Source organism: Micropterus salmoides, unplaced genomic scaffold, assembly GCF_014851395.1.
Source record: "Micropterus salmoides isolate LMB-PRFRI ecotype aquatic unplaced genomic scaffold, ASM1485139v1 Ms_hic_scaffold_7, whole genome shotgun sequence".
In the NCBI taxonomy this organism is placed as follows: Eukaryota; Metazoa; Chordata; class Actinopteri; order Centrarchiformes; family Centrarchidae; genus Micropterus; species Micropterus salmoides.
In genome coordinates this window covers 24,745,166-24,767,689 of record NW_024044459.1, presented here as the reverse complement: position 1 = coordinate 24,767,689, position 22,524 = coordinate 24,745,166, and the positions used below count along the sequence as shown (strand labels likewise).

The 22,524-nt window shown below is 41.5% G+C and overlaps 1 protein-coding gene across 4 annotated transcripts in view; it reads left to right on the top strand.

Moving 5' to 3' along the window:
- Window positions 1-2,385: 2,385 nt before the first annotated feature.
- LOC119891454 (oxysterol-binding protein 2-like) overlaps window positions 2,386-22,524 on the top strand; it is a 49,570-nt gene continuing 29,431 nt past the window's right edge. Inside the window, exons 1-2 of one of the 4 annotated variants that reach the window (XM_038703111.1) lie at window positions 2,386-2,898; window positions 10,569-10,777. In XM_038703111.1, the coding sequence (XP_038559039.1) occupies window positions 2,741-2,898; window positions 10,569-10,777 (367 nt within the window). In that variant the 5' untranslated portion in view covers window positions 2,386-2,740. Of the gene's footprint in view, window positions 2,899-10,568; window positions 10,778-13,799; window positions 13,918-21,455; window positions 21,478-22,524 lie in introns of those variants that run through there. The other 3 variants (XM_038703114.1, XM_038703115.1, XM_038703112.1) reach the window with 3 other exon arrangements.

Sequence of the window (22,524 nt, the reverse complement as noted above, 5' to 3'; positions counted from 1 at the left end):
CCAATTTTTCAGTTTTTATTTGTTAAAAAGGTTTGAAATATCCAATAAATTTCGTTCCACTTCATGATTGTGTCCCACTTGTTGTTGGTTCTTCACAAAAAATTACAGTTTTATATCTTTATGTTTGAAGCCTGAAATGTGGCAAAAGGTTGAAAAGTTCAAGGGGGCCGAATACTTTCGCAAGGCACTGTATTCAGTAAGGTCAACAGCAAACGCTCATACCAGACATATTTGGATTACTTTGAGGATGTGCGGTTAATGGTCTACCAGAATAATAAAGAGCAAAAAATAGCACTTTTCTGGGGAGGTTATCAATTTTAGAATCTGAGAAGTAGCCAGCATTTTTTTTCTTTCCCTGTTTCAAACTTGGCCTATACAGTAAAAGCTGTTTGTTCAGATGAAGGGTGTTTTAAGGTTGTCTTGCAGCAGAAAATACTGCAGTCCATATCATGATGTTCTGTAGGGCTTTAATTTGCTCCCTCCCTTCACTCAGTGTCTGTTTCTGATGAATACATTAAATCCAATGAACTGGGGACATACAGGAGGTGTGTGTGTGTGTGTGTGTGTGTGGGAGAGAGAGAGGGAGGGAGACAGAGAGAGGCAGGTTTGATAGCTGACATTCAGGCAAGCAAAGGACAGACAGCAAGATAAGAGACAGATGAGATGTTGGAATTTTGAATTGGGAAGGCGCAATAAAAACCCACAAGGATGTCCTGACTGACTATATATGTACCATCGTATTATATTAAAAATGCCTCACACACAATAGATGTAATTCACTTGCAGAATCCTGCAGAAAAAAAGAGCTCAATGACTTCCACAAAACATCCCATGAGTGCATCACAGACACACAGGGAACCTTAATAAAGCATTCATATCCGTATCTGAATAATATCTAATTGGTAATGTTGTGAGATTAACAGTTGCTTTTTCATTTGATTAGACCTAGCTAGGTAGTTTGTGAATATGGCTGCAGTGAAAGTAAGCAGACCTATTGTATATAAGAGTGATGATCCATAGAGTAATTGACTTGCATGCTTTTGTTGGTAGAGCCAACGGGTCAGGGGTTTAATTGCACTGATGTGAAAATTTGATATTGTGTTTCATTTTTGTAATACATGGTTTTCTGACACTGTAATGAGCAGCTGAGTGGAGTGAATGTAGTTGTTTTTCACTGGCATGTGAGAGCACAAGCTCATGATTCTCTCCCAAGCTGTTGTGTTGAACCCTTCAATCAGGGCACATGGCTGTGTATAGTTTTGTTGTTTGTTTTTCTAGTTAAAAAAAAAAGAAATATGTAGCAGAGATACACTAGAAAGCAACTGTGTGTAGCATGAGTTCTCATCGGTTTGTCTGCTGTGTGTTTCCAAATAAAAAGGGCTACCGTTTTTTTATGAGAAACGTTACTTGTATTTATTTTTACTGTGTTAGTACTGTGGGTAATTTTGTTTGGTTTTTTGACACATGATCAATCATTAAATGCATTTGAGAACAGCACCTTTACTCTGGTCACTTTTCAATGCTGTGCAACAATTACACCACACTAAGATCATTTTGACAACATTGCCACCTTGTGGTAAAGCCACGTTATCAGGAGCAAAATCAGAGACAGGCAACAGATAAGGCATCACATGCTGAACCCCCTTCCAGTACTTAATTGTATTCAACAAACTAGATCATCATCTGGTGATTTCCCCAATGTAAGAACTGACATACTTTCATTTAAGGTGGCAGTGTGATAATAGTCACTGTATACACAAATTAGTAAATGAGTAATTATCTCATCAACGGCCAATGGTACTAAACAACATGATGTTTCTTTGGATCATCACCCCTCACTTTCTCTGTGGGTAACATTAACCTGTGATGGGGGCAAGTATTGTTTTTTTTGGGCTATTACAATTAAAGACCTGTGCATTGTGCATGTATCCTGTCACCACCAAAATCCAGATTAAGTACTAGTTTGTGGTCATTTAGATAAAGCACTTCACACTTGTCTACTTTATTGGGTTAAATGCACCATGGGAGCACAATATAAACTCAAATAAATGACGTTTTTCCAAATGTTGACCTAAGCAAACTACCAAAAACCAGTCAACAGGTAGAGAGAGGCCTGTTACTGTGCAGTGTTATCAATTTGTGTATTTATTATGTATTTTTAGCCTATGTTTGTTGTTGCATACTCTCCTACACTTGTCTGCTCTCCTGACAAGCATCAGGTCTGAAATCAGCCACCAAACCGCATGTCAAATGTTTAGATAACAACGTCACGTGGTGCAGGTCTGAATCATAGACTTGAATTGATAGAGCGGCGTTTCCATTCACATTCACGCTCAGCGAGTGTCCAGGTCAGCAGCCGCTCCCTCCCTCCCAGAATTACTGTCATTATCGGTCGTCATGGAAATCGCTGTTGATTTGGTGACAGCCTTATCAGTAGTAGATATGGAGGTCATGTAAGAAATGTCCTTTCTATTCGATCCAGCTCTGTGCTCTGAATCCTCTGCAGTCTGCATCAGCAAAGTGTCTTGGCATCACTTCTCGTCCTGCGTTGTCCATTCCGGCGTCATGTGAAAGGGGCTCACGGTCGGTGGTCTCTCTCGCCTTAGACCCGGACCCTCCTTCCGGTCGAGCTCGTTCGTCAGCGCCGAGGTCCTCGCTCAGGTAGACACGGTGGGGTAGTGTCCCCGTCCCCGCTGTCCCCGGTTTATCCTGCACCCTTCGGCGTGCGGCGGAGCGGAGGATGAGCGAGCAAGGGAAGGGCTCGGCATCTGCCTCTGCCGCGGCCCCGGCACCAGGATCGGATACTTACAAAGGCTGGCTTTTTAAATGGACCAACTATTTGAAAGGGTACCAGCGGCGGTGGTTTGTCCTCAGCAATGGCCTGCTTTCATACTACAGGTAAATGGTGCAGACGCGGCGTGTAAGATTTCTGAATATAAACAGCGACTCTTTATGTTTCTGTAAGCGCATCAGATCATTACAGCTGGCTGCCTCAGCTGGCTAGCAGCAGGCTAAAGTTAGCTGTCAAATGGACAGTTGTTGGTTTACTTTAAGCTGACAACTGTGACAGCGTCGGCGTTTTACTATGACTGACTGTATGTTGCGGAGAGACACCAAACACAGACAGACATACACACAGCAACGATAACAGCAAGGTTTCTAACTCAATAAAGTGTCAGAAATGTAGCTACAGTAAGTACAGACGTTAGCTAGCAAACTAAGCTAGCTCGCGAGCCTTCGCTCATGATCCAGCTCTCCGCTCCTCACTGACAACCGGTCTTTAACGTGTTGTTACTAAAGTCGAGGTTATTATTTATTTTAATTTTAATGTCACTGTCTTAATGTTTTATTCCTTATGAACGTCATATCATTTTGCGCAATTGAATTCACTAATTTCATGAGCCTTACGTTACCGATTCCTGCTAACGTTACTCAGTGTGATCACTGCAAGGAGATGCGTTGCAAGAGGTGGTCGCTATCATTATCATTATGTCCTCACTCTCATCACGCAGGTTGCTAGTTCTGAGCTAACGTTATCTATACAGTAGTCTAACACCTGTGGCTCAGGTGCCTCACGCAAGGAGTCATGTTTCAACCGGTTTCAACAGGTGTGTGTCTGTGTCTGTGTGTGAGGCACAACAGGGAAACAATGAATTACTCATAAAGCAGTCAAATGTTTAGTCCCCAAAACCAACTTGCTTCAACACAGAAAAGTCATATATATGAAGGTTTGATTAAACTGGACTAGGTCAGGTCAAGTGCAACTTTAATAACTTGACGTCAACATAAAGCAGAGTATTCAAACAAGTCCAAACTCAATTTTCTCAAACAACAACAACGTCTTCATTGTTAGTCAAATGTTAATACAACCCCACAGCAGGTAAATTTAACTGTCACATGGTGAAACTGTGTGCATGTGTGACAAAATAGTCTCAACTTTTAAGTCCACCTTCTAGCATTTTCAGAGCTTCATTCTCTGATGAAGATAGTGAGATGCGGTTGAAAGCTCTGAAGAAAGCTATAAGTCAGTGGACCTCTGAGATGAGATTATTTTGTCCCTGGATTCTCAACGGGGGGCGTTCCGAGGACGATTGGGGGGCGTTTGTTGGTTGGCCGAGTTTCCACTTAAGATTCACAACAATACGAGTTTAAACTTTAAACTACTTGCAAAAAACTGTGGTCTGCAACATTAAAACCTGCCAGTTTAGTCCACTGCGACTGGACAAAGCTGTGTATTTTTTCTCTGTCAGCTACTTGTGGTGCAGCTTCGTGCTGCCTTCACGGGAACGGGAAGTCAGAGTCTTATCTCTAAAATTTTACCCACATGGCGTTCTCTGGAACTGAAAACTCTGGAAAATCGACCTTCTCTTTCTAGGTGGAAAAGTGTTTATTTCTCTGAGGAATACACGTTGAACGTCTTGTTATCTCAGTGGTTACACATTTACAAGAGGGATATTCTGCTGTCGGACATCCTGAAAGCAACTTCGCTGCGACACCAGCGAGTGACATGGACCCACCTTACGCTGTGAGTCGCAGACAGTTTGTGCCAAAGTGGACATACACTGTAGTTTCAGTAGGCTATAAAAATGTAACGTTAAAAACTGAAGACTTGTCTTGCTCTGTTGGAGATTGTAAGCGGCACTTTATCAGAGGTGCTGAAGTTAACGTGTGTGGAATTATTCGTGAGCTTTCTGTCTGATCACAGGTGTTGTTGGTTAGTTTCGTTTCCCCCCGGCATGAGCACCTCCTCGTCTCATTCAGTTTTGTCTGTTAGACGGCGAGGGGATACTTCCAGCAAATCAGTAACATAATGCAGTATCGAGTATGTAGTAAAATATTATGAATTCTCCTTTAAATAGGCTAATGACGTTAGTCTTTATTTCAGAGAACTCAGATATGTGGGAGAGATTCTGAATGTGCAGAAAGTTTTGAACATGAGCAGATAAGTTACAGTGTTTCCCATACGTTCATTTATTTGTGGCGGCCTGCCACAATATCAAGGCTTACCGGCACATATTGAATTTAGGTTTTTTTTACTAGGCCTATTTAAAACCGTATTCGCTCGTCTCTCTCATCCGTCTCTCGATCTCTTGCTCTCGCTCCCTCATTAACACAGCTGCACAAATCTGTCCAACACAAGCTGACAATGTCGGAGACCCAGCTATTAAAAGTTATTAGCAAGCATGTAAGGAGCCTAGCTAATAAGGAGCGCTAAGTTAATGTTAGAATACAGATGGGTTTTTGAGGCTAGCATGCTGTACAGCTACGCCACAGTTACACTGTCATTCTGTGGGAAACCCTGAGTTATGATAAGTTATTAACAGATGAGCGAATAAAGTCCAGTCAATAAATGAATAAAAATGGATTAATTTATTACTGAGATGAAAAGGGGCCACAAACACATTTATAGGTTACTTCCCCACAAAAAGAGGTGGTAAGACTTAATCATGTGTGTTGAGCAGGGATGATATTAAATAAGTTGATCTACAGGAGAAAAATATTTAAAAGCAATAAGAATGCCTGAGAGCCTCAGTAGATTATATTCTATAATAATTATATATTTTGAATTGTCACCTGCCACCTGAATTTTTAGACATTGCCACCATAAATTGGTGCAGAAAAGGCAGAAATTGGAGCATTCACTTATTAGTTAAATATAATTACTTTTCACATGGCTTTTTTGTTACCGTTTCCATGTTTTTAATAACAATAGTAACAATAAAAAAATCAACAATATTCAGGGCAAATAGCAAACATCTTGTTTGATGGGGGGCGGTAAGGGACCTGGATAATGGATAGAGGTGCGCTGGCCCAAAAAAGGTTGAGAACCACTGCCCTAGGTGCACTGATAAGGTTTTACCAATTTCAAACTTAATATTGATTGCAAAATTCATGAATAGACCCAGCATTTGGATCTTTTGCACTATGGAGTGAGTATGGAGCAAATTAATGATGCCATACCGGGAAGCCCTGAACCACCTATGTGCATGATCCTCATCAAAGGAGAGATAGAGTAATTGTTGCAACGGTTGTTCCCCCTATCTGATCCACTTTTACTAAATAAATGGATCATAGCAGAATGAATGTGCACCCACTGGAGTTAACTGTCCTCTGATAACAGAAATATTAGTCGCTATTAGTCAAAGCTGTAACTGTGGAGTTTAAATGCCTTTACAAATCAGATAGCCTATGATTAAAACAACTTCTAGCTTATGTACAAACTGATAATAAAAACAATGTGACACAAAGCTGATCCCTATAGGATAGTATTATTTTCAAATAGAGTGCAAAATTGGCTATGAAGGAGGAGGGCATTCACTGCTTTGTTTAAAGGCTCTTCTGCAGAGTGAATTCTGGTCCGTATGGGGGTTTGCATCTGGGTCCTCTGACTGCAAGCCAAAGTTTTGACTAACGATGCTTCCCTGCAGCTCCAGCAGTCATAAATGCAATCTTCAGAAATATAAATCTTCATCAGATTGGATAGAGAACATTCTCAAGTGGTTGTGCTCGCAGAAAAATCTAATCTAAACCAAATGTGGAGCCCATTTCATCTCATGCTACAGCCTAGTGCCACACTTTCTCAAGCAGCCTGATTGTCTTTTGTTGTCAGCACTGTTATTTGACACAGAGGTAGGATAGCCAAAGCCCCACTCCTGCCTGCTCTTGTGGTGAAAGAAAAGACGCCTGTTGCCTCTACCCTTTATTAATAGTCCATTATGTTGTAAGGTGACTGCTGTCCCTGAAACAAAGGTAGCCTGTCAACATCTGAGCACAGAGGCAGTGAAGCACACAAGTTGTCCCCTACACTGATGTCTTCCTGGCAGGCCACACTGTATGTCTGAATTCAGGCTTTGTGTGCCTGAAGGCCACTGTCTGTGCCTTCTCTGGCCGACTGTCTGCACTTCTATTGTGAGTGAAGCTAAAGGGAAACAGTCAGACAAATGTGACAACATGTTAATTAAAGTGTCTTCACTGTGTGTCAAGTGATAATGGCGTTGCGTTTCAGATGTACACTTTGTGCTAAACATTTTTGTCCTTGTCCTACAATTACGAGACAAATACACAGAGAAGTATGGCAGTTGGAAATAACTTTATACCATTTCCTCTCACTATTTTAAGTTTACAGTTTCTGCTCTTACATGTCAAATAAGTAACCACAATTGTTTTGTCTTTGAGGATGGAGCGCTGTAATAAACATGAACCCAATTTTTAAGGATTTAATGATGTCACTTTGGAGAAGTATATGATATAATTTGATGGATAGACATTTCATAATGGATTAAACTGTCATTAAGAGGATGCCCTTTAAAGCCCAAGAGACTCACGTCCCATCAGATGTAGCTCAACATGCTTTGACCAGTGTTCAATATTTGTTTGCCCTTTTGAAAAAGCCAGTTAATGTTTAAATCAATAGTGACTGACTGCCAATTAGAGGTCTAGCCAATAACCGGAGGCATCGCTTTCATTCCCAAGACCTGCTGATGTCAAAGCGAAGGCTTAGTTCTCTGACTTGTAGCGGTGTGCTCTGACTTCCACACTCAGCACTTGCGCCTGTTAAAACACTAACGGATTTTTATAGAGATTCAACATTACACTTGTTATTGATTATGTTTGGCTCTGACGCTGCAAAGCTTGCAGTCTTTTATTCCACATCAGCCTTGTCTGTTTTAGTTTAAATCACAGAAAGAGCCTCATTGTGCTACTCTCACCAGGACTTGTAGCAAGATCTTTGTCCTCCCTCTCTCACTGAATTTTCATTTTTAATTTCCTAATTGACTTTTGCTCCCAGTTTTAATACTCTCAGCACTACTTACTCACTTCTTAAAGTAAATCTGGCTTGGTGCTTTAGGAAAGATTACAGGGCATTAAAGCTTTGAGTGCTATTGGAGCTGCCGTATCAGTGAATCCAGCCTTGTCTTTCCTAGTAGAGCAGGCCTGCCACATTTCCTTCTCAGCTGCAGGAGAGTAACTAGATAGTAAAGCAATTTAAATGCTTAGTGGGGGTTTGGCACCACTGGCATCCCTTTGGAGTGTCAGGTTATGGTGTTACTGCTCACACACTCAGCTCCTGGGTGCAGGAAGAGACAGTAGTGAGCTAGCGAACCTTGGGCCCAGCCGGAGGATAGAGCCTTGTCTGAACTCTGTTTATTAGCCTGGCACATCAGCAGGGTGACTGGAGCAAAAAATGTGGATGCTGTGATCTAATCTTGTTAATGGGCTCCTCGTTGTTCTTAGCATTACGTGTGTGTGTGTGTGTGTGTGTGTGTGTGTGTGTGTGTGTGTGTGTGTGTGAGAGAGAGAGAGAGAAAGCGTCCCTGTGTCTGGGCCTGCCCGGGCGGTCTTCATGTTTTTATGTGAAGGTGAGAGCAGCAGAGTGACTTTAAAACGAGCAGGGAGTCTGGCCACATTCTCACTACTTCATTGTTTCAGCGTTTCAGCAGGTCACGTCGTGCTGTCCGTGTTGCTTTGGTTTTCTTGCCTTATGTTTCCTTTCTGTTATCAGCATTACACATTCCCCAGAGTTTCTCTGGCTCCTTCCCTCCATGTCTTGTGATATCTCAGCCCCCCAGCCACAATAAAAACCTATGTACACATTCTCATGGTCTGGGTACTGTGTCCTATATCCTCTGCCTGTCTGTGTATGTCTCCTCATGCTTATGGCTGTTGTTCTGTGTTGTTCACTGGTTGTTGTTCTGTCATTACATGCTCCAGATCGGTGGATTTGTGTTTTATGAGGATGTGTGCACAGGGGACTGACAGGTAAAGCACTGCTATTCTGTCCTGGCTCGGCGCAACATGCAGGAACCTCTCTCATGCCCTCAGCTGCCCCAACTCACCTTCACCCCCTCCTCCTCTAGTGCCTTAATGCCCCTGTAGTGCTTATCTCTCTTTCCCAGCTTTCGTAGACCCCGTGACTGTATAATTTCATGGCCTTTGCATGGCCTCGCCTCTCCACAGGGCAGAAGCGATCAGTGGGGATCTCATCTTAGTCATCAGCAGCACACTCAGTTTGTTGACCCACTTACAGCCAGGACTTTGCAGCTGAGCACGGCTGGGCTCGGCTAGAAACTGGGCTGCTCAGAAAACCCGCCTGCCCGCCCTCCGCAAGGCTTCACATGGCCCCAGTGCGGTCTCGTCTGCACAACTGATGTGCACCGAGCGCCAGCAGAAGAGCAGTACACTGAAGCGCTTGTTCTGGATTGGCATTATAACAAGACTTGACTTCAGGCTGTAGAAGCAGTGTTAGGGGGATCACTGCCTGGCAGAGCTCATGAAAACACTTCAACCTCTGACTTAATAAGGCTGCAGCCACCTTGTCAGTGTCAACTGAGACTGGAGCTGGTGTCGGGCTTAGTGCTGCTGAGAGGCAGCTGCTCGTGGCAGTGAGGGCTCACCGAGGATGGATGAATGGATGTTGGCACCCACAGACAAATACAGACGCATCCTCGTGATTGCATGGCTGCATGCTTCAAAATGGCTGTTTCCAAGAGTGTGGATGGGCGGTGGTGTGACACTGAGGATTGAGTATATATCTGTTTAAACACAGCATGTGATTTCGCTGATTAGTTGCTGCTCTCTGGTCGAGGGTGTTAATCAGCAAAATCAGCTGTCTGCGGCCGGAGCTCTCTGAGGGACATGAAGGCCCATCCTTGCAGCTTAGCTTGTTTAACCGTGACAGAATCACAGGCAGACAGCTTTCTACCACAGATCTGTAAATGCAATGTTTCTCTTTAATTTTCTTTTTTCCAGTTAACAATATTAGTTGCAGTAACCCTGTTCCAACAGAGACCTTATTATTACTGTGTTATGATGTAGAACAACTGTCTCATAATTATGCTACTGAGCCAATTCTACAGCAGTTTTCATATTTGGATGAGGTGCAGCATTATTAACAATTGCTGTGCAGCCATTGTTTATTTGATTTCTTTGTAAACTTGCAGCCTGTACATTTGGCTTAGACTTTGCATTGTGCAACACTCCCTTGGCTTTGCTCTTTGTTCCAATGTCTTGCTCTGCTGCTTTGGCTCTCTCCCCTGCTATCTCTCTCATTTTTTTTTTTTTTTAACCTCTCTCACACTCTGTTCTCTCTTTGTTCACGCCGTTATTCATTGTTTGGTTTTGTTCACTACAGAGGCTGCAAGCCAGACAATGGCCTTGTTATCTATACTACTGTGGCCCACTGAATGTGCAACAGTTGGTCTTAGTGGAGGCTACACAGAATACCCACAATTCAGCACACTCACAGCAGGGCAGGGAGGTCACGCTGAGTTAATCAGAAATTCAGACTATACCATTTGTTTAACATTAGCGGGTTTAGGTTTCATGAATGTACTATAGAGAAGGTGTGGCTGCTGCTTGGCTTTCAAACACTTATATAATATTCAGCATTTCTCTGTCCCTTCTCGCCTCCCTGCTTGTGCATATGTACTATATGAATGTCAATTGTACTCTCTACATGCATGATGACAGCCCCAGACCAATGTCTTCAGCTCTCTTGTGTCTGCTTGTCTTTCTCTCTCTCTCTCTGTCTTTTTCTGTCTCCTTTTCTGCCTTGTATTTTGTTGCAGGACGCAGGCAGAGATGGCCCACACGTGTCGTGGGACAATCAACTTGGCCACAGCACATATCGACACAGAGGATGCCTGCAATATTGTCCTGAGCAGTGGCGGCCGCACTTACCACCTGAAGGCTAGCACAGAGGTGGAGCGGCAGAGATGGGTCACAGCATTGGAGCTGGCCAAAGCTAAAGCCATCCGCATGATGAACGATCAGTCTGGTAAGGGCAGCTGGAGCCAGCAGCTACTTATATAGAAACTTTAAGCTGCATGGCATGCTGTTTATAGTCTCTCAAGTGCAAACTGTGTAATACACACATGAGGTGCTGGTGCAAGACATTAATGGTCAGACTTTAACCTTGATAAACAAAGGCTGGGCTGATAAAGTCTTGGGCAAACATGCAAATGTGTGTTATGACTTTGTTTGTTCAGTTATTAAGATCCCTGTAAGGTTAAAGGTGTGGTCATCACTAGGTCAGCATGTTCAGCATGGTCCTCAGGCCAGCATAGACATTTGGATATTTGATGTTCCACTGTCCCCTGGAACTTCATATTCTGCACAGCTGGTGTTTCAGCTCACGCCCTCCCTCTTTAATGTAATTCAGATTCCGGTGTGAGCCAGGAGAGGGCAGCGCCGTCTGCTCAGTCGAGTTGGAAAAGAAGTATGGAGAATGCAAATGGTACTGTGAAAACCGGGGCTTCTATTCAGTCTTCTCCTGACAACAGAACAATCTCCTCTGCAAGAGTGACTTGTATGCTTGAATTAGGTGTTGCGGGTCGAAGGCTGTGGGAAAAGCCCAGGAGGACCGTTTTTCTTCATATTTCACCCTGGAATCATCCCAATGCCTCTCTGCCCCAGTCTTTTGCAGACAGGGTCTACAGAGACTGAGACAGGCTATATATTCCTCTGGCCTCCATTTGAAAGCTAGATCACTAAATATAGAGTGGGAAGGAATGTGAGTGCTTTTTGGCTCACCACTTCCAGTAAGCAGGAGAGAAATATTGCTGTATTTGTATTTTGAAAAGGTTAGACTTTTGAACTACACATATTTCACGAATATATAAAACATGCTTTCCAACAACAGTTTACACCAGTGTTTTCTTCTGGACCCATTCCAGAATCCAGCGAAAAATGATGAAATTCAGATATAAGCTAGAAATGTCTTTTTCAAAGAAAAAAACATACTCTATCTATTTGAAATGTAGAGAACTGATACAGTTTTCATGACCTGTTAAACACATATGAAATTTTGTGCTTTGAAAATGACAATCAAAGGCTTTTGGCCAGCTAGCCCTTGACCCACTGTCAATTTTAGCAAGCTGTTGAAATTTAAATGTAGTTTGTAGATTTTAACACTGTCATTTAGAATTTCTGAAACTATTTGCTAAATACTTTTAAACACAAAACTTTAAATCTCTAGTAACTGTTGCATTAGTGCTATAACTTCCTGCCATGGATTAGACTTTTATTGTATAAAGCTGTACATTGTTTGTACTTTGTTTAAGCTTTGACTCAGTAAGTGCTTTAAAGCTTAGAGAAAGAGTACGTGTGTCTTTGTGTTCTTCTAACATTTCCTTTCACTGCTAATCTATCTGTGGGAGGAGGATTTAAGAGAACATGAGAAAGGGGCACATTGTGTTGATCAGAAAATGAAGTATTGGTTAATACAACTTTGAGCAATGCTTTAATACCACAGTGAATGGCTATATATGATGTCAGTGCTTATCAAAATTTAATTTATGGATCATTTTGCTATTAGGCTCATTCTTTGTCCAGTGTTAGACGTACACGGATCAGTGACCAGGTGCCTACATTCATTAATTTGCTGCTCCTCTCTCTGTCTGTGGAACAAAGAGCTCCAGTTGAGACCTGAGGAGAGCACAGTGTAAACTCATCGTATGTGTAGATAGAGACCAGGTATAACTTGATAGCCTTGCCGTGGCTTGTTGTTGTTCTTCTGTCTTACGCAGACAGGAAGATTTTAAAATCCAATAATGCACTAAGACTCCTGTCTCACCTCGAATCTCAGGTCTCTCTTTGTCTGTGAGCCATGACATTCTTTTCTGTTTTGAAGTTACCTGAACCCCGAATCAATTACTTGAATTTCTTGTTAGTACTGGTGTCACATCTGCAGTCCTTTCCATTTATAAGCCTTCACTTGTAAATTGCCTGTCCTTCAAGAGCGCATCTTGTTGTAATTTAGGCTTAGATTGGATTTCTATCAGCTTACTGAAGCTGCTGCCTGCATGTGTTCAGCAGGTGGCAGTGTTCCCCCTCACTTCAATGTGACCTCTCCTCTGGGTTTGCCTGCCTTGTTTTTGCCACTGCCTGTGAAAGTGGGATCGCAGCCAGTGGATTCACTTGAATGGCTTGAATTTTGCGAGCCTGACATGCACTTTCATTTGAATTTCACACAAGTGAAAATGTGCTTAGGTGGTGCAATTTTAGTTGAAACTGGGACGGTTTAGTGGAAGTTGGTGGAAAAATTGAGAAATTTGTAGATGCTGGAACCAGTCATCCAATCAGTGGTTTCTGTGGGTCTAGCTGAGTTCAGAGAGATTTAGCTGAGGTAGGCATGAGAGGAACAGCAGCAGCTACAGATCCACAGTAGAGCCTCTCCTCCTGCACCTGACCCTGAAGTTCCCAGAAAGCTGATGTGTATCTTGAGTTCTCAAACAACTGCGCATCGATCTGCATTAGCATTTGATCAGTAAGTCAGTCTGACAGTCATCCTTATTTAAACTGACTCTGGTTACTCTAGTGTGTGAGTAAACTGGTAGGCACATGATTTACTTGTTGGGTTTCAGTTATCGCATATATATTTACATTTATCCTTCTGCTAATGTTATTTTTTCTCTTACTACTTTTCTGTATCTTTCCCTTTAACTCTTTTATTTTAACATCCCAAGCTGCTGTTCTCCTTTTAAAATAAAAGGAAGTGCTCTTTCCATGGTCCTGAAACAGTGGGAATTATTAGGACTGCCTTACTTAAACAAGCTTTCCACCATTCCTCCTCTTTTCCTATCTCCTAACTGTCTCCCCCCAAGCCATCCATACACTCAGGCATTCGATCTTTCTCTCTCTTCCACTCACCCTCTCACTTGCTGTCTGGTTTTCCCGCCCCCTCCCGCCCCCTCCCTCCCTGCCTATCTCTCTCTCGCGCACGCACGCTCTCTCTCTCCTCCTCTCTCTCAGTAAGCCATGTACTCTGCTTTTCATCCAGCGGGTTTTAGCCCTGAATGGAATGACCCTCTGGTTTTTCCAACTCTTCACGTGTTTTTTGGCTTAAAACATTGCTATTATCCTAAAAAGTCTGGGGACAAAATAGAAATGGGATAAGGCACGGTTTCTCAGTCTCTTGTAAGTATGCAGCTTTTCTTCTATTTGTGTGTGCGTGTGTGCGTGTATACATGTTCATCTGGTTAAGGTGATTAGATGCAGCTGTGTATAAATGTTTCCATTGTTAGACAGAGGCTGAATACTGTAGACATCTGTCCCAGAAATTATTCTAGCTCATTCAGGAGACAAACTCTGCTTGGAAACTGGAAAACATTGTAGAATTATTAAAGTATAAAAATGTTTCTCCATTAACAGTGAATATATTGATGAAGAATATATTCAATTGATTCAATTGTTTTGCTCTTTTGTATACATTGTGAAAGGGTTGTAGGGCTGTGTTTATGCTTGTTGTACATTTGTTTTATTACACCTGTCTACATGACCATACATTCAGGCAGAAAACGAAAGAAAAAGAAAGTAACCTTTCCACAAAATGAATGCCTCAGTAAATTTGTGACTCACAACATGATTTTAATGATTTGCTTATAAAGTGAATAATGGAATCTTTTGACAGATCTAGAAATAGATAGCTAGAAATATCTACACTTACTGTATTGATCTAAATGGAGCCAAAAACGGTGTTTTAAACGTGTTTTAAAGTGTTGTTGGGCAGATGGCACGCTTATCATCCTCATCAATTAGTTCTGCAGCGGCTGTGTATTGAATTGCTTGTCCTTGTTTGTCTTGGATGTAAAAGCGCGTGCCAGCTGAGGTCGATTTGCTAGATCAGCTCTGTCCCCAATGACGAGGGAGATGGAGACAAAGAGATCAGAGTCGGATTCAGTTTTGTGACATAACAAACATCTCTGCCAGATGAAGCCAAGCTCTACCCAGGGATCACAAACACTGAGGCTGTCCAAGTAGTCACCCAGCCAAAAATCATCCTCAGGGTTTCTATCTCCTTTTTTTCCCTTCTTCCTGTTTTTCAGCCACATTTAACTTCCTCCTCCCTTTTCTGCCTCTTAAATATGTTGTGAATGTAACAGCCCCGTCTCATAATGGATTTTACCTCTCTAAACTCACACTCCCTGTATAAACTGCATGCCTCCCCACCACTCTTCGCCACGACTACATCGATCTTGAAGTTACATGCCACCTTCTTCCTCTCCCACTGCTCTGACTTGCTCTTTGAAACTCCATTGTGTCTTAGTTGTTGTTTTTAGAGTATATGTGAAACTAATGAAACCCATTGTCCTTTTCCTGTCAATAAGCATTATACAATAGGTTTTTAAGCCTACAGGGCCTCAGTGTTTTGCATGTTGAACACATGACAACTTTTAAATTGTAGCAACATAACATTGTGTAAGTAAGTGTTAACAAGTAACAGTTGAGTTCATTGTAAACATAATTAAACATTTTAGTGTAGTTTCTGTGAGTGAAACTTTAGTCCTGTTGTCTTTAAGCTTTCTGAGGATAAAGCTGTCGCCATCTTTGATGTGCACAGTTACAATGGTTATAGGTGTTGTTAATTGGACCAAAACTTGGATAATATTGTAGTAAATAATTAGAATTATCGTTTTCCTTTCTGCTTGGTTATGTACTGCATGTGTGAGTGCGTTCTTGTGGGAGTCTCACCTTTTGTTTCTTGCATGGGTGTTTTGGTATTAGACCTTTGTTACAGAATCCACTCTTCATCACTGGTACTAGTGTGCTGTCTTTTGTTGCATTGGGATTTGTCTGCTCTGTATGGCTCCAGTGTGTCCAATGACCCGCAGTATGCTGCATGAAACCTGAATTCATTATTAAGCTCATATTGTGTCCCAGTTGACACCTTCTGACGCACTGTAGAAATTGGGAACGCTGATACAGGCAGGTCATTAAAATAAAAATTAGTTAAACAGTGTGCAAGGCGGTCAACTGGGAAAATAGTGGTTTAGTGTTCACATTCACTTTTCCATTTTCCTGCTTTTTAATCCTCTTAATGGATTTATGTGTTGTGACACCTCTTTTTCACTGGTCAGGTATTGCTCTTTGTGCCAACTTCTGCTCTTTTCCACACAGTCGGCATAGTGTTTCCAACAGTACTGCGGTCTGCCAGAGTGGGCTGGATGTTGTTGTTTTGTTGTTGTTGAAAGGCCACAAGTGATGGAAGCTCTATTCTCTGTGGACAATATTAATTTAGACCTTCTCTCTGGTGTTTCACGCAAAGGGCCGTGAGAGATGAAAGTAAAAAGTATTTCTTACCGCCAAGCCTATTTGGCTCATGGTTTAATATTACCAGAATATTTTGAGTAAAGTCTGAACAGATGGAATCCCATTTTATATTTTGTCACTGTTGTACATTTATGATTTTGTGAACACTGGCATTACACAAGTTCCTATTTAACGTTTTTAAACAAAATCTCATAATCATTCTGTAGGTTAGATGGTTAAAAACACTAAACAAATAAACAACCATACTATTACATTACCTACATTACATACATTAAGACATTTATAGTCAAGGCAGCATGTATGTTGACCTAAAGGATAGAAGTTTCTATTAAGGGAGTGTTCTCTGATATCTGATATCAAGCAATCTATGTAAATACACACATGCATTACAACAACTGCAAGGTCCATGTTGTTGTCACTTCAGGTATGCTTTACAAATACTTGGACCTCTAGCAGTTTACTGTGAGATATAAAGATGATTACACGAGTGCTATAAAAATCTCAAGGAGGTGATTTCTTCCTACTGTTCATTTGAACATTTTGAACAACAGTTGATGTTCATGTAGGAACAGTTATGCTCTCAAAAAACAAACATCCTTACATTTGGACCGAGGAGAGTCAGACTTTTAAGTCCAAACTGTAGTATGCAGGTGTTTTGGGACTAGCCTACTATGATGGAGTTCTTGAATAACTTCTTGCTTCCAAACTGTAGTGTTATGGGCCTTTGTCTATAAAATGATTGGTTCAAAGCTCAGTTTGAGCTCACTGAAACTAGAAACCATACACTGAACAAAATTATAAACGCAACACTTCTGTTTTTGCCCCCATTCATCATGATCTGGACTCAAAGATCTAAGACTTTCTCTATGTACACAAAAGGCCTATTCCTCTCAAATATTGTTCACAAATCTGTCAAAATCTGTGTTAGTGAGCACCTCTCCTTTGCCGATATAATCTAATCCACCCCACAGGTGTGTTATATCAAGATGATCAGACAGCATGGGTATTATACAGATGTGTCTTAGGCTGGCCACAGCAAAATGCCTTGATACTTAAATAGAATCTTTATTCAGAAGTTAAAGTACTACTTACTCTTATTTGCATTATACACATTTTTATGACCATGCAAATTATTGCAGAGGGAACAGTTGCTGCAGGAGTTAAGGCAATTCTCAATAGTTCTGTATGTTTAACTACCATTACCTATACATGCTTCAAGACATGCAGGGATATTTTTGAGCCTTTAAACATCAAAATTTTAAGGGCACAACTCACAGAGGTATTTACAGTGCCAACACCAACAGCTGCCATGCGAAGATGCTACCTGGACTTGAGGTTATTTGCTGGTGATGAATATGTGCAATCAGGTTGGATGATTCATCGCCCCAGCGTATAGAGAGTCAGCTATAATTTCACTCTGCTACGTGGGGCACTGAGATGAAGTGTCTGTTTGGGATTACTACATAAATCATCAAGTTGATGCATGGTTTCTCTACTAAGTCAGTGCAGACTGACGCAGGAAGCAATTACTCTAAACTCTTACATTTGTGGTTAATTAAAGATCTTCCACCTCCTTTGGATAAGCAGGTTATTATCGCCACAGGAGGAATGCAGTCCATTAGGAGCCCTCAGTTTCAGACTTGTATTTTACTGCAGTTGATTGTAGTCTTTCTGGTTCATACATGCAAATTGTCTTCTGTTGCCTTAGTGACAGTGAGGCAGGACTGGGTCTGGCATGATGTCTTTTAGCATGGACCTATAGCATTTATGGCTTCTGCTGCTGGAACTGACACAGCCTAATGTTTTAAATGGTCTCAAACTCTGATTGTGACTTCTAAAATGTCATTTTCCTGTTATTTCCTTCCAACAAGGAAATAGTTTTCTTCAACAGAGCTGTTTTGAACTGGTTTTTAATGAGCATTCAGGCTGTGGGGAGTGTTTGGGTTCCTGTATATTTATGCAGTAATTGGCCTAATGAGACACCTTCTTTCTCTTTAGTTTGTCTTTCAGGTGGTTTGGCCTTCATCTGGCTTTCCTCCAGAAAATAAACAGGTCTTTGTGGGGTTGGAATTCTTCTTAACTTTGGGATTTCAAAAGAATATCATGTAATGTTTGGAGCAACTTAGATGTCACTCATTAGAGCCCAGAGCATTATTATAATTTAGATGTAATACCAATTTACCTTTAAACATACTGTATGTATGTAAGTGTTTTTATTACCTGATAGCACTGTCTATATGTACTGTATAATTACGACACTTAGTATTTTACAATGTGAAATCAAATACAGAAGCTTGAGAAAATATTCACTTTTAAATATATTTCTTATATATATCTTTTAAGGCCATTCAGCGCCACATGGGAATCTGATACCTTCAACAGTGACTTAATTGGTCATTGGTCTATATAATAATGATAAAAACTAGAACTATTTAAATTAGCACTTTTCACACAACAGCTCAGTGTGCTGAATGACTGAAATCTAAATAGAAGAAAGAACAGAGTGTAAAATGCAGCCAAAAAAAGATGATATTTGAAAGGGCATTGATAAAATGAGCAGATACATCACACAAAGCCTGCAGTTCTCACCAGTCAGGTTTGGCTCTCTTGCATGGTTAAACTTAACTGTACAGAGAGAAAAAACGAAGGTCAAGAATGAAATTAATTGAGGTTTCATGCTTCAGCAGCTCCTCGAACATGCCCCGGGACATTTAGGGGATGTTATTTATTTACAGTCCAACAATCTTTCCCTGTCAGCACTTCCCTCACCTCACTTACAATCCCTAGCAGCCCTCCCCTGTTGCCTGTTTCTGCTGTTATCAGATATTTTACAGAATCACTGCAACGTCGCAGACATGACAGTAGACAAGCTTTATGTGATACTGTAGCAGTGTTTTCAATTAAGGTAGGAACTTAGTATCATGTTGGCCTAATCTGTGCATTTCTATCCATGCTGTTACCCAAGGAAATGTTCTATAATGAAACAGTCACAGCTATACTTTTCTTGAAACCAAAATTCCTTCTGTTTTCTCTGTAAAAATAGATTTACAATGAGGGAGAGGATGCATTCATTTCACACATTTATGTGTGATGTTGCATCCAAGGAGTAGGGTGTCCTGGCCTACTAAAATACACTGATTATTATCAGTAACACCTAAAGAGTGTGTACTCTGAACACTAGCAATAGCCTTAATATAATTTAAAAATGGCCCTCTGAGGCCATGTTTACAAAGCTTAGTAATTAAAACCAAAGCTAGGCACTTTGATAACAGCCAGGGTCAGACACATATTCAAACACACTTAGTCTAAAAGTCACTTAATCTAAAACAATGAATCCAAAACAGTAAACTGTCACATTTATTTCAATGTTGACAAATGCAACTATAAGTATTCTTTAAATACCTACGTGCATGACATTTCCTTTCTTGTGCTGGCTTACTTTGTATATGTTTGTCTGGATTAATTATAGTAAAACCAGAAAAAGATTTTGGACTTTTAGAGTTTGAGCTGATTAGTTGGTTAATTGGATGTACAATTAGATGGCATTGGTTGTTCTAGCTATTGTCAGTCTAAGTAGACTTTATTTACTAAAAACTGAAATGAAAGTATATTTCAGTAAGAATATATTTGTGTTAGATTGGCAAGAGGCTCACAATGCTAGTTATTTGATAAATTTGGTTTATCATCCAGGCTTAAGTCTGGGTGAAATGTTGTCACGATAGTATTAAGGATATTTTCTGATACAAATACATAATCACAATATCATACAATCACATACATGTAAAATAATCATGGCTATCAGGAGATCAAACTCTTCATACTGCATATGTCAAACAAAAAGTTAAAAAACTAATTTTTACATGTTTTATTATAAATGCTTTGACTAGCACAAATTGTGAAACAGTAACAGGATATGGTCATACTGTTTATTATGTTGTCACTGCAAGTAAATAAACAATATTGTTGTGCCAAGTTCTGCATGCCCGCCGAGAACTACATGCACCTCGCGGGAGGTAACACTCATATATGCTGAAAAAACGGGACGAGATGGATGCAACTCTCGGCAGGTAGCCTACAACATCTGTTCTGCCGAATAATGCATCCACCTCTTCAGGGGCCTTTTCCAGACACTTTGCTGTGCTCATGCTCACCACATACTTTTGCTGAATCTCAAGGAATGCTCCTTCTACTAAGTGTAATAAACTATTAATTATTGTAAACGTTCATAAAATATATACTTTGAATCATTTATCATCATTGATATATCCCACAAAGAATATTTAATTGTTTTTAAACACTACTTGGAGATGCATGCAATTCTCGGCAGGCTTGCAGAACTCGGCACAACACCGGCCCTACCTAGAAATGTGTGTGTTCATGGTAGTCCACATTTAACTCTAGGGGCAGAGAATTATAGTTCAGGTGGCCAAGGTGACCTTGATTTGCAGTACAGTGTGATATGTACGCTGGCAGTAGCACTGAAACAATTCCCTTCACTTGCATTGAAAAGGAGGGAGTGAAGTTTGTTAATTTAACCTGGGGCTAACTACAGTATGAATTGCGTTACGTTGGTAGTGACATTGACCTCTCTGTGGGAGGTCAGATTGGAAGTAGTCCAGTGGCAAGTGATTATTATAAAGAGATTCTGACAGAGGAGGGACACGTCAATTAGTAGGAGAGGAAATTTTATTGTATTTGACCATTTGCCCTTGGTGTACTCTGAGTTAATATGTCACAACTTAACCTGAAATCTTTTCCTCCCTCATGTCTCATCATACATAAGGTCCTTTTGGTGTCCTTTTTGAAGCAGCATTGCCTTTACTTAATATCATCTCTGCCATTTCCCCAAATAGTTGACTTTCTCTGTCAATCTACAAAAGCAGCAGACGGGGGGTTAACAGAGAGGAAGCAATGCATTCTGGTCTTAGTTGTGTAGATGACTGCTGGCTGCCGAGTCCTATCTCCTCTCTGCTTCACTCTCTCCCTCCCTCCCTCTCCCCCTCCCTCTCCATTCTGCACTGCACGGAGAGAAGCATGTGGAGGAGAATTGTGAATGTGTGTGTCCCGAGTGCGTGTGTGTTTCCGGGAAGAAAGGGAAGCAATGCAGGAGAGTACATAGGAATTACAATAGGGAGCGCCTGCATTGCTCCCCTGTCTGTGTACTGTATGTATGTATGTATGTGTGTATGTATGTATGTGTGTGAGCGTGCAAGTATGTGTGTGCACTCTGCAATGCTGAACAGGGCAAGTCGCTGCCTCAGCCCCCCCCTCGCTGGGATTATGTAGTGGCCCGTGGCAGCGTTGCGTCTCAGAAAGCGTGGAGTGGGATCAGGCCTGCTGAGAGTGGGATGAAGGGCCGGAGCTGCTGGGACCCAGGGACGGTCCGCTCCCTCTGCAACTCGGGCTGCCTGAGTAAACTCAACCAGGGTCAGTACAGCTATGGCTAAAACTATAACACAGGAGCACGGAGCTGCCACACTCCTCTCCATCTGTCCAACGACAAAACCTTCCTCATCCTGCTATCTCCTCCTCATCGTACGCCTGAATGAGAGATAGCTGTCATTCCTTCATCCATCTTGCTCTCTCGGGCGTCTGTCATGGTCGCTCACATTTCTGCAGCCTCCCTCAGCAATGCAGCGCCTCATGCTGTAAAAAGAGCAGCCTGTCCTCTACCCTGCACTTCTCATTGCATGCAGTCTACTTCTCTCTTTCCCTTCTTTCTCCCGTGCTGCTCTCGCTCAGACTCATTTCCTCTCTTTTCTTTGCGCCTGCTCCTCCTCACATTTGCATATGGAGGAGTCGGAGCCTGCCAGGCCTACGTGTTGTGTCTGTGTCTCTGTGTTTGCATATTAAAGTGTGAAGAGTTTCTCGCATTATCAGAAACTGTAAAATGTGACATGCTGTATATCCCAGGCTAGAACCTGTCCCTGAACGCAAATGTGACAACAGGACATTTCATATAATGTATTATGGTGCTGCGGGGCAGTAACTAAGGACCACAGATTAATAGGATTTTTGCACTGTTCACTCACAAGCAGTACTATCCTGCATAACATATTGTCCAAATGGTAAAGGCTTTTGCACAGAACAAATCAATATTCTATTACTGCTCATGGCAGGTTAATAACATCCTATACAGTATGCTTCATGGTGTCTGTATATGATTATGTAGTTACCCTTGGAAGAACAAACGAATGTATTAGCTGTCATTGTCCTCTCACTGTCTCACCCTGCCGTTCTACCTCTCTCACTCACATGTATGGTTTTCTTGCTTATAGCAGAGTTGGACAATATTGGGTTGAACAGCTGTGCTCTTAAGCCCCGGGCTCTCTGTCTCTTCACAAACGAGTTTGGCATAGGTGGTATGGGCCATGTTGTTTTAAGACTTTTCACAGTAGGCTTCTGCTCACTGTACTCTGTATGAATGTTGGGATGTGATTAAATTACACAAAAAAACAAGTGAGTCAGAACCAA